The following is a 12,906-nucleotide window of genomic DNA, read 5'->3' as shown; positions in this document are numbered from 1 at the left end:
TGCTCAATTTTCAGTGTGAACATTTATGCCTCAGAAACTGGCAAATGCCACAGATCAAGGCTTGATTTCTTGTTTGGTTGATTGTCTAGGCTTAAGAAAGTAATGGAGAAATTGTTAATAAGGCAGATTAAAGTTAAAAGTGGGTCATGTATATGTCTTATTTTCCAGATAGCTGGTGGTTAAATGTTTACTAGAATGTCCTTGGTTGTAGAGATATCTCTTTTTCTAGTTAAGCAGATGCACTTGACAAAGTTATTGGCCCAGTTTTGAGATCATTATTCAAAATATGTTCCCATTTTCTTTTTAAAAAAAAAATTAAATTCTTCCCTTCACCATTAGCAATAACCAAAATATTTTTAAACAGGTCTTCATATGTACACCTCCACTCCTGAGTGTTTAGACTTACACAATGCCATATAGGTCAGAAGCATGTATTAGGGTACAGACTTTACTGCAATATAAGGGAATTATTACCTTCGATACAAACAACCGTAATGCAGCAAAAACATGTTTCAGAGCAGTTGCCGACTGATTCACTTGTAGAAAGAGAAGGTAGGTATCAAAAATTCTTTTCATCATTGAATTCTGACATTCAGATTGCTGGAGCTGTCTCTGGAAAACCAACAGAAAAGTGATCATAAATAAGTAGAAGAACTAGTTATTTTCATGTGTTTTCCTCTATTTTCTCTTTGAGGGCAGGGAACACCTTTTTGCCTTTCTTTGTATCCCTAGCCAAGCACATAGTAATACTCCTTGTTAACTGATTGATTTAAAGACCATGGGTCTGGTAGTTAGGTGATCTGAGTCTTAGTTCTGGCTTTGCCGATCACTACCATAGATAACCGTTGGGTCTTAATTTCCTAATCTGTGACATGAGCAGTTTGCCTGCATGCTATCTACTATAAATGAATATGATTAAGTGAGGCTGCCATTATGCCTCGTGGTAGTGAACCAAGTAATGATGAGCCTTAACTTAGTAGTATTGAAATGGTCCATTCAGGGCCAGCTGTTGTCACAAAACTCCTGATGACTTTTTTTTTTTTGCCCTCATGATGTTCTGCTATGGCTATGTGGTATCACACGCCCACTCCATTTTCCCCTGTTGCAGTCTTTCTACCCTTCCAAGGAGAGTTGCCCTATGAGACTCACCTGGTGGACACGAGTAAAGAGACTCAGCAGATCCAGAACTGTGAGGCAAACCTCAGTGGCAGTATTGGCCTCCGTGTCTACATGGTGCACGATGTCTATTTCATTGGAATTACCTATGCATAAAAGTTGAAATGCATGTATAAATTCTAAGACCATCTTCATCAGGTAAAAGGTATTTATCTGAGGGGCAGACTCAAAGTGATCTAGTATCTTCCAATCATTTCTCAAACTAAAGGTTTCCTGTTCACTCAGATAACCTCATTAGCTAACTTGAAAACACAGCAAAAAATACAACTCAATACTTTCTTTGTATTCCAGTTGAAGATTTAAAGAGCCAAAGTGATCGATTCCCCTCCATATCAAGTATGGGTAAGTTGTACTTAATTTTCTATTTACTTACTCACAACCAGCCCCATATTATCTACATAAAGCAGACTACATAAATTCCTATGAGGATAAGACAACTGTGGGGTAGTGGGTACAAGGTATTTTTCTCCATCTTAGAAAAGCATAAAAAAGTACAGAACATTAGTTACCCTCTGTGTGTCAGGTAGCCTTAGTTGCTACCTTAACATATCTGCCCTATTAGACTGTAAGCTCCTTGGGGGCAGGGACTGTTTTTACCTATCTTTTTATCCTTAGTGTTTTGTATGGTGCCTGAATCACAGTAGACAATTTATAAATGCATGTTGACTTAACATTTATAAGATCTTAAGTCTAGAGCTGGAAGGGCTACCTCCTTTTTGTTATACATGGGGAATTTGGGGTCCAGGAAGGTTACTTGCTTGAGTTGACACAGCTTGGAAGCATAGGAGGTGGTATTTGAAACCAGGCCCTCTGTCTCCAGAACCACTGCTCTTTTCACCATACCATGTTACTATTTAACAAAATATCAGGTCGCATTATCTTCCACTTCCCAACTGCAGTATGTGGGTCTCCTGATATTGCATGGGTTGTCACTCAAAGATGACATTTTTACACCTTTCTGAGAAAGAGAACTTTACCACCTTCCATAGTATACTTAGCAGCTCAGAGGAACCTGGTCTTACCTTGTGTTTATAATAGCCATTTGTAAAAAGTGCTAAGCACAGTGCCTGATACAGAGTAGGTACGATGTAAATGCTCATTCCTTCCCCCACACTCTTCCCCCATATAGCACCTTAAAGTTTGCAAAGTACTTTACAAGTTTTCCTTCCAACAACCTTGGGAGGTAGGTGCGGTGATCATCTTCATTTTGCAGTTGAGAAAACTAAGGCAGGCAGAAGTGCCTTTTCCCAGGGCCACACAGCTAGTAAGTGTCAGAGGTCAGATTTGAATTCAGGTCTTTCTGACTCCAGATTTAAGACTCTATTCCCTCTGGCACTCAACATTTCTACATTCTTTTAAAAATTTATTATTATTATTATTATTATTTTTTTTAGTGAGGCAATTGGGGTTAAGTGACTTGCCCAGGGTCACACAGCTAGTAAGTGTTAAGTGTTTGAGGCCGGATTTGAACTCAGGTACTCCTGACTACAGGGCCCGTGCTCTATCCACTGCGCCACCTAGCTGCCCCCTTTTTTTTTTAATTTTTAAAAATTCTATTTATTTATTTATTTTTGGTGAGGCAATTGGGGTTAAGTGACTTGCCCAGGGTCACACAGCTAGTATATGTCAAGTGTCTAAGGCCAGATTTGATCTCAGGTCCTCCTGACTCCAGGGCCAGTGCTCTATCCACTGCCCCACCTAGCTGCCCCTACATATCTACATTCTTAGTAGAGTTCCTTTTCACTGCCTGGGTTAACCACCTTCACAAGTGGCATAGCCAGCACTGGAAAAAGCCTGCAGTCCCTTTGCTCAGGGACCATACCCAGAATGATGTGTTGGATATTGGGCTTGTACAGTCACCCACTCTCCTCCACCCAGTCATATTGTAATTGTCATCTGATCTTCCAGGATATATCAGGCTCACCAATAGAAAACAAAGCCGCTTGAGTACTGCTGTTAATAGTATAATCAAGTTTTTTAAACCTCTTAATCCCAATAGCACAGCTTCTCATACAAATTGAAAGAAATCTAAAAGAGGTAATAATCGTGTTTCTAATGATTCTGGCTTACTTACTGGTGATGGTGTTATCCAACATTTGTAAGAGTTTGGGATTAGAAAGTGCATTTTTGCCACGGATTATAGGTAAGGTTTGAGATCTGTGATGCTTATGCCCTTCATGACTGGAAGTGGTATGCATCCTAAAAGTAAGAAAACAGAAGTCATTTAAATAAATAATGCTAACAAGAAACAATGAATGCAACCAACTAATTTTTTAGTCTAGAAAAAGACTAATTATTGCAAGAGCTAGTTGTAGGATTTGTCATTGATCAATGTACCATCATGGATATTTCAGTGGAAAATTCAATTTCTACTTCAGAGGTTCTAAACCTAGGGTGGGGTCCATAGATAGATTTCAGGGGGTCCATGAACTTGAATGGGAAGAAGCCACATCTTTATCTTTGAATAATTAAACTTTAGCATTTCCTTCAATTATTGGAAAACCTTCTCAGAAGAAGTACATAGATTTCACCCGCCTGTCAAAGAGGGTCCATGACATAAAAAATGTTCAGTACTCCTGCTCTGGATTAACATACATACTCCTTAGCTTGTCAGAGCCCTTCACAGTCGTGCTAGTGTAGACATTTCCATATCTATATTTTTCATCACTCCCTTTCCTGTTGTCTTTGCTCTAGCCTAACTGGCTGGCTTGCTGTTTTCTAAACTCAACGTTCCATCTCCTCAGTCTATATCTTTGCAAGACTGTTCCTCACCCCCAGAATGTACTCCTTCTTCACGTCTATCCCTTAAAATCCTTAGATTCTTCAGGACTCACATGTGCTACTTCCAATGCGAAATCTTTTCTGATCGTCCTCCCCCCAAGTTGCCAGTTCTCTCTTTCTCCTCAATTAATAATCTATATACTGATCTACCTCTATGTTTTATTCCCCAGGTAGGTCTGTTTATTTGTCTTTGTATTCTAGGCTCCTAGACCAGTGTCATCCACATAGTAGGAACTTATATGATTGGACTAGATTAGATATATACTTTGCTAGAGATATTTTATTGGGGCCAAAATAGATTTTGGAAGATCTATATATGATAATAAAGCCTTCTCTTGTCATTAGAAATAGAAATATCTTGTCAATAGAAATAATTGCTACCTCTAGCTAATTGATGTGTCTTTGCCAGAATAGAAATGCAGTATTTGGTGTTAGCATACTGAAGAATTCAAAAGCACGAACTATTAGGGAAAATAGCTTGTAATTTGCTCCCTGGAGGAACTGTTCCCATATGGGTAAAGTTAACACTTTTAAGAGAAACACTTAGTTCTTGGGAGTTAATTTACCAAATGGTACCCATGTGACCTTAAAGACTTAATTCACCTCCCCACTGGTGAGTATTTTATTTCTATGACTTAGCCTGACTCACAACAGAACAGACTTAATGTTAATAAATAAATAAAAAAGGCTTTGGAACACAGTAGCCTAGCAAAACAAAAAGGACCTCCCTGTAACTATTCTGAATCCTTTTTTTGTGGGGTGATTGAGGAATCATTTTCTCCACATGTAAAAGTCATAAATGCAGAGCTCACTTTGGTATAAATGTGAACATCCTTTAATAGCCCCTAAATTTAGGGCAGCTAGGTGGCGCAGTGGATAGAGCACTGGCCCTGGATTCAGAAGAAGCTAAGTTCAAATGCAGCCTCAGACACTTAACACTTACTAGCTGTGTGACCCTGGGCAAGTCACTTAACCCTCATTGCCCAGCTCCCCCCCCCCAAATAGCCCCTAAATTTAAACCTGTTCAGATGCATTCGTTTTTATTTAATAAAATGATGCAAGTTTTTGAGAGTACTTGACATGGAATTTTTCTTACAGACAACACTTGAAATGTTAAATTGAAGGGCATTTGTTGTTGGAGAAGGGAAGGATGACCATGACTTTATTACTATGCAGCTGGTGCCAAAAAAAATTTTTTTTGCAAGCTATTCCCCAAGGAAGGACCTGATGAATGGCAATATTTGATCACAACAATAACTGGCATTTATCTAGCACTTTGAGGTTTACAAAGCACTTACAAAGCCCCTCATTTTATCCTTCTGACAATCTTATTGAGGTAGGTCCTGCTATTATAATTTTACAAATAGGGAAACTGAGGCAGAAAAAGTTAAGCGACTTGCAGAGGGTCACACAGCTAAGATTAGACTCAGGTCACTCTAGCCACTGCACCACCCAGCTGTCTCTACTTAAGTTACAGTTCTTTTTCCCTTGGAAATTCTTAGGATTTATGATTATATTTAACCTCCAGAAAGGCTAACAATAGGAGGAGAACCTGAAACACTGCGGTGGGGGTTGAAGACAGCATCATGGTCCCTCTCTCGGCCATATCCCAAGATGCCACCGTGATGTTGTTTCTACTAAAGGACAGCACAACAGCCCCAGATGCCTTAGTCAAATGCCTTATGCCTCTCCTAGTTATGAAACAGAGAACAATGTTTATTTGGGAAGCAAGTGATGACTGGCTCCCTCTTCTTAGTCTTTGTTTGTTCTACCTCTCTTTTATAATTCTAAGGAGGTTTACTATTGGTTCAGCTGCCCATAAAAACAGCTTTGTGAGGGAAAGATGGACCACTGGATACTGGAAACAAGTTACTGTTCTCCTGGTCTCATGTCTGGTCTTTAAGGTTAGGCTATTTCTGAGTTAACCACAGGCATGTTGGTCTTAGGTGGTCTATGTGGGGTTGCACTCAGGGAAAGCTGCCTGAGCTGGTAGGAGATAGATAGATGAGCTTAGACCATCTCCCAGGATCTCAGGAAGAGCTGGGCTGGATTCGGAGACCCATAGGGTAGACACAAATGGGTGGATGGAACCGACTTGTCTCTAAGACCTAGGTTCACTTATATCTGCAAATGCCAGGAAGTATTATGGTCTCCAAGAGGCCCATAGACCTAGATGTGATGTGGGACCAATTCAGACCTCCCAGGCAGATCTCTGGTCTTTGGATTAGACACTTGGACCTACCTCTGGTTGAGACTGAACCATAGCCCATGGAATTAAGCAGAACTGCTCCAACCTCAGGCAAAATTATTATTTATTATTGCCGAACATGGATTGCATGCTTAAGGTTAAATTCTAGGGAGTCCTATGGTATGGACAAAATATGGTCTACCATTTAAATTTTCTTTTTGCCATAAGTCCCATGGCACTGTAGATTTAGAGACAAAAAGGACTAGAGATCATTTAGTGCAAATTTTCATTTTACAGGTTGGAATTGAGATTCAGTGTGGTTAGGTGATTTTTTTAGGGTCACACAGTTTCTAAGTGGCAAAATTAGGATTTGAATGCAAATTCTCTTCCTCCATATCCAGTTTTCCCAACTGCATTACGCTCCCTACTCAGATGGCTTTCTAAAACTTTCAGGAATACTGCTTTAATTATAGAAATCCGTAAGCTAACAAAGGAAGTCATAACCAAAACCAGGATGGGAAATTAGCATAGAATTGTTATTTGTGGGTCATATGGGATTCTCATTCAGTTCAATAAACATTTAATTTATTAAGCACATACTAACTTCGGGGCACTTTTTAATTGGTGCCTCTATTTTAGCAAATGTAGATTTAATAGAATAGCTTAAAAACTGTGATTACTAAAATGAAAGAGGCACAGGTATAATCCAATATTTTGCCATTTATCTGGAAGATACTTTTTGTGTGTTTAGATCTATGATTCTATTGATATGGAAAATTCCAATCTGGTAACTCATTGTAACTTAGAGTAGCGGAGGGTTGCTTGGGGTTGCTCAGGGGTTATGGGACTCCCTCATGGAGAGTACATGTCAGAGGAAGAACTTGAATTCCAAGATGAGCCCTGGATCTGTAAGGGGCCAGCCCTCTATATCACTGTGAATGTGAGCACCTTGAGGGCAGGGACCCTTATTGTCTTTCTTTGTATCCTCAGAATTTAGCACAGTACTGGGACATAGACGGCATTTAATAAAAGGTGGCTTGTTGTGGTGGCCTCTCAATGGCAAGACTAGCAACTATTAAAAAGACCAAAATATTGGAACAAAGATCTGTTAACCATTTTAAGATTCAAGAGAGATTCCTCAAAAGAACTCCACTTTTAATGGAATCCAAAAGAAAAATTATTTACAATCCACATTTGGTTTGACACACATACATGTATATGTGCATGCACACACAATACATATATACATGTACAATACACGTATGTAAGTATATTGCATGTATACACTAACGTATATATTTATTCTAAAATTTGTTTTTAAAGTTATTTACAATTCTTATTTGTTTGGGTATTTACATATGCACAAATATGTATGCATATGTATATATTTATGTTTTATTATGTATGATAATATAGATGAGATTTATGTGTATATATGTATATTTGTTTGTGGATGGATAGATGATAGATAGATAATAGATGATAGATAGATGATAGGTAGATGAATAGATAGATGATAGATGAATAGACAGATAGATGATAGATAGATGATGGAGAGATGGTTAGATATAGATGGATAGATAAATGATAGGTAGGTGATAGATGAATAGATAGATGATAGATATACAGATAGATAATGGATGAATAGATAGATATATAGATTGATGAATAGATAGATGATAGATGATAGACAGATGGATAGATAGATAATGGGTAGGAGGTAGATAGATGGATGGATGGATGGATGAATAGATGGATAGATAAATAATGAACTGGCATGACCTTACCATTGTGAGATACCTGTCGTCTGACAGGAGGAATTAGAACCTTTGAGGGTTCCATTGTTCTGGGTTGCCTGGACAAACTTAAATGCAGCAGCAATTTTCCTATAAAGAACATAATCATGTTAGTTATATACCAATGTGTCCAAGAAATGCCGAAACATCTAACAAAACAAGAACTAGACTATTAATCTGCCAAACTGCATTGATTAATAGAGGAAAGATAATCATAAGAGTCCTATTTACTGCTGGCAATTGGAAAATCAGGCTTGGATAAGGGGCTTGACCTGGGATTTTTCTCAAAAGAAATGGATAATAAGAGAACAAAAACATCCCTGTAATTGTTCCTCTTTGGCTGTTTATTGAAGGATCTTTCTCAAGTGGATATTTAAAAACTGTGTCCACATTACCCCTTTTATGATGATTTAAATTCAGCCAATACATGTCAATGCATTTAGGTTCTCATCATTTCTCAACCTGGATTATGGAAATAGTCTTTTTTGAGGCAATAGAGGTTAAGTGACTTGCCCAGGACCACACAGCTAGTAAGTGTCTAAGACAGGATTTGAAATCAGGTCCTTCTGACTCCAGGGCCTGTGCTCTATCCTACCTGCCCTGAAATAGACTGTTACTTAGGCTTTTGCTTCAAGTCTCTTCCCTCCCTCTCTAATCTTTACATAACTAACAAATTGATATTAACACAGCCCAGGCCTGCCTATGTCCTTCTCTTGCTCAGTAAGACCAATGATTTCCTATTATCTTTGGGACCAAATGCAATCTCTTCTGTTTGGCCTTCAGAGCCTTTCATGATAGGACTCGAACCTCCCTTCCCAGGATAACTGTTCTCCTCATACTCTAGGGTCTTCCTGTTCCTCATGCTTGACTTTCCATTTTCCATCTTTGCAGTTTGTTTTCCTTGCCTGGAAGACACTCCCTCCCTCCTTACCTCTGTCTCTTAGAATCCCTCGTGCCCCTCAAAGCTCAGCCCAAAGGCTTAAAAGCCTTTTTTGATTCCCCCAAATGCTGTTCCTATTTCACTTACAAATTACCAGGCATTTCTTTTTGATTACCATGTATTTATTTTGTACATAGCTATAAGGATACATGCTGGTTTCCCCAGTGGGGTCCCTAGGAGGCTGGGACTCTTATTTTTGTCTTTGGCTTTCTAGCATCTGAAACAATGCCTGCCACATTGGAGGTACTTAATAAATTGCTTATTTATTAACTTTTTAAATTATCTCAGAAATATGTAACATAATACCAGGAGGGAAAACAAAATCTTCCTTTACTATTATTAAATACCTTGCATATAGAAAAGGCCCCTTTAGATTATCTTTTAGCCTAAGACAAAGGCTGTATTAGCAGTATTGATTTAAAGCCTGAAAATCTAATCTTTCATTCTGCTTCTTGCCACAGAGATATTTGATGATATCTGCTCTAGGTGACATAATCGTTAGTGGCCCGCATGCTCTGATATGTCAACATCTAAAGTTCTAGATTCAATGTGAAGTGAAGTAGGGTGGTGCCTATGTGAGTGGGGAGGGGAATATGTATCGAGGATTAAGCTGATACATTAAATGATTATTTCACATATGTCCTAAAAAGCAGTAGTAGCTCCAAAATGTTACCTTATTATATTACGTTTCCCAAGGTATCTGAAATTTTGAAGACAAACACTGAAAGAAAAAAAAAAGATGTCAATTTTTGATTATTAGTACCATTTTCAGGGAGCAAACCACTTACACTTAGAATATTCTAGTGCTGGGGGATAGGGCCTGGCCCTGTGTTTTCAGTGATATAGTGAACCTCAGGTTAAGAAACTCTATCAGTGAAGGTGTCAGTATCTCTCAGTAGCTTACAGGCTTAGGGAGTTATCTAGAAGAACTGAAGAGGCAAATGATTTGTCCAGGGTCAACTGGTCAGTATAAGTCAGAGACTGAACTTCAATCCTGATCTTTCTAGCTCTGAGGCTAGTTGTCTGTTCATGATCCCATGGTGCTTCTGAAGAATATTTTTCAGAAAAAAATAAAATCCTTTTAATCTTGTTTGCCAATTTTGTTTTTGTAGGAAACAGAATGCTTGACTTGGGCAGAGGAAATGCTGGGATCAATTCTGCCTCTGATGCTTAGTAACCATGGAACCTGTTTGACCTCTACGGTTCCTCAAGTTAGGCACCATACACAAGTCACAGACTCTCTAAATCTCATTTCCCTCCTCCATAAACCGGAGATAAGGATATATGTAGTATCTCTGTCTTAGGCTATTATGAGAAGCAGTTGAGATCATGAACATAAAGTGCTTTGCATATATTAAAGCACTATACATGTCAATCATTATTATAATTCATAGTGTCAGAGAATGCTATAGCCAGAGAAGTCAGAAAACATCTCACCTAATTTCTTCATTTCTAGATGAGGAAGCTAAAGTTCAGAGAAGTCATGAGGTTAAGTGGTATAACTGAGACTTGAACCCAAGACTGTGCTCTAAATACCAGTTTATGAGAGATGATTGTTAAATTTTCAGTCTGAGTGTTTATACCTTGGAAACTGGTGAATGCTACAAATTAGGGTGCAAATGCTACAAATTAGGGTTTGATCTATTGTTCTGTTGATCAGACTTAACCAATTGATGGAGAACATGTTAATAATTCACATTAGACTTAAAAGTATGCCATGTATTTTCAGAGAGTCAGTTGTTAAACATTTGCCAGCTCATTAGTACTTGAACCTAAGTCCCAATCCCAGCATTCTTTCCACTACATGATGTTGCCTTCCCCCCTCCAATCCTCCCCTTTAATTCACTAGGTAGGTGCTTATGATAACTGGAGAAAGTCATAAAGAAGTCATAAAGAATAATTATATATACACATATATAACTATGTATTATAAATACATATATTTCCATATGTTAATATATGTATTATATTAAATTAATACACGTGTATGTAAATAGGTTTACATCATAAATTTACATACATGCACATATTATATATAAAACAATACACATTGTCAAGTTGCAGGACTTACTCCAATATGCTGAAGAAATCCGATATCTCTGAAATAGGGGCCCTTTGCCAGTAAGAAATCAAGGTCTCTGGAAGCATATGTCAAACAGCATGAGGTTATTTGAAATCCAGTAGTTTTTCTCATACTTGAAAGTCATTTCAAAGAGATTTCTTTACCTTCAGAAATGGTCTTCATTATGTGAAGAAAACACATAAGAAGACTCCTCGTTTCTGCTTGATCAAGCTTGTCAAATCTCAGCGTCAGTCCTATCAGGGATAGTGGCCTTGCAATCTATTGAATCAAAGACACAGCACTTACTGAACAAGATCAGGTGCTCTCAGGATCGATTGTGACAATGGGGGCGCGAGGACTTATTAATTTTTTTTTTGGGGGGTGCGGCTTGTACCTTTTCACAGTTGTCAGTTTTCTCGCTGCTTTTTTCATTGGTGCTTGGGTTGGAGTCAAGACTCGCGAGTGAAGCTCTGGAATCACCATGGTTTACTGTAGAAATAGCTATTGATGAAAAAGCTGCAAATGAAGCCACATACACACGCACATAAAATGGAATGTATGGGTACAGAAAGCGAAATTAAAATGAGAACTCACAGAGAAATTTAGTATCACAGTGACACCTAGAGACATAACTAGGGCAGGGTGATAAGCGCTATGTCCTGTGGCAATAAAATTTAGGAGGTGCTGACAGAACCTGCATTCTTTCAATGAGTAAAAATAGTTTATCTTAGTAACTCACTATTGATAGTAATTCATCAAGATAGGAAGCTTTCAGATTTTATGCTGTTTCCTCCCACAAAATGAATTGTCTTACAAAGTTGATTTGAAGACCTCCATTCTGCTTCTTGCTACAGATATATTTGATGATTGATATCTAATCTAGGTATTGTTGGAATTGATAGTTATGGCTCCGGTGGCCCCCATGCTCTCATATGTCAACATGTAAAGTTCTTAAATTCAATATTAAGTGCAAGTGGCCCGAACTAGGATGATGTGGATGCGAGTGGAGAGGAGAGGAAGATATGTTTGGGTATATGAATAAATGTGTTATATATATTATATGTGTATATATATATATATATATAATGTGTATATATGTACACAAATATGTATGGAGAGAGAGCAAGAGTGAGCAATAGTGAGGGAATAAGCAAGTGATAGAGAGACAGAGACAGATGAACAGACAGAAATAGAGACAGAGAGACAAAGAGACAGAAAGATGCATAGAGAGATAGACAGAGATAGAGACAGACAAAGCAGGATAAAGACACACAGAGAGACAGACACAAACAGAAACAGTGACAGAGAGACAAAGAAACATAGACAGATTATATAGACAGAGAGACAGAGACAGAGAGATAGATACAATGAGAGGGAGACAGAGACAGAGATAGTCAGAGACAGAGACTGAGAATACATATAGAGACAGAAAAACAGAGGCAGAGAACAATTTGGCAACTGACTTCACTTGTGAGGTGGATAAGGGTGAAAAATGAAAACGGAGTTGTGAAACTTGGTTATTGAAAGGACAGTGGTGCCCTTGACAGTAGTAGTGAAGTTCAGCAGATGAGTGAGTTTTTGAAGAAAAACAATTCTGTTTTAGACATGTTGCATTTGAGGTTTCTATGTAATATTCAGTTGGAAATGTCTAATAGACAATTTGTGATGCTAGATTAGAGCTCAGCAGAGAGATTAGGAATGAATATATTGATCTAGAGTGTTTTGCATAATCACTGAATTCATGGTACTGATGGGATCATCTCATGAGAGAGTATAGGGGAAAAAGAGGAGAGGGCATAGGACAGAGTCTTTGGGGCGTAACCACCATCAATGTATATGACACAGATGAAGAGCAAGCAAAAGCCATTGAGAAGGATTGGTCAGGCATGTAGGAGAAGAACTAGAAAGAAGATGCTCAACAGAGTCAGATGCTGCAGAGGAATGGAGGTTTGAGAAGAGGCTG

The 12,906-nt window shown here is 38.3% G+C and overlaps 1 protein-coding gene across 1 annotated transcript in view; it reads right to left on the bottom strand.

The window, feature by feature from the left end:
* Positions 1-12,906, bottom strand: part of DOCK10 (dedicator of cytokinesis 10) — a 274,169-nt gene that overhangs the window by 48,067 nt on the left and 213,196 nt on the right. The window contains exons 36-43 of the mRNA XM_043993341.1: positions 11,338-11,459; positions 11,108-11,222; positions 10,953-11,019; positions 9,555-9,602; positions 7,933-8,031; positions 3,251-3,375; positions 1,150-1,262; positions 475-612 (exon numbers count right to left, since the gene is read on the bottom strand). Coding sequence (XP_043849276.1) covers positions 475-612; positions 1,150-1,262; positions 3,251-3,375; positions 7,933-8,031; positions 9,555-9,602; positions 10,953-11,019; positions 11,108-11,222; positions 11,338-11,459 — 827 coding nt within the window. The remainder of the gene's footprint in view (positions 1-474; positions 613-1,149; positions 1,263-3,250; positions 3,376-7,932; positions 8,032-9,554; positions 9,603-10,952; positions 11,020-11,107; positions 11,223-11,337; positions 11,460-12,906) is intronic.

This window comes from Dromiciops gliroides, chromosome 3 (genome assembly GCF_019393635.1).
Source record: "Dromiciops gliroides isolate mDroGli1 chromosome 3, mDroGli1.pri, whole genome shotgun sequence".
NCBI lineage: Eukaryota > Metazoa > Chordata > Mammalia > Microbiotheria > Microbiotheriidae > Dromiciops > Dromiciops gliroides.
The sequence above is the reverse complement of the archived record's forward strand: the minus strand, read 5'-3'. Positions and strand labels throughout refer to the sequence as shown.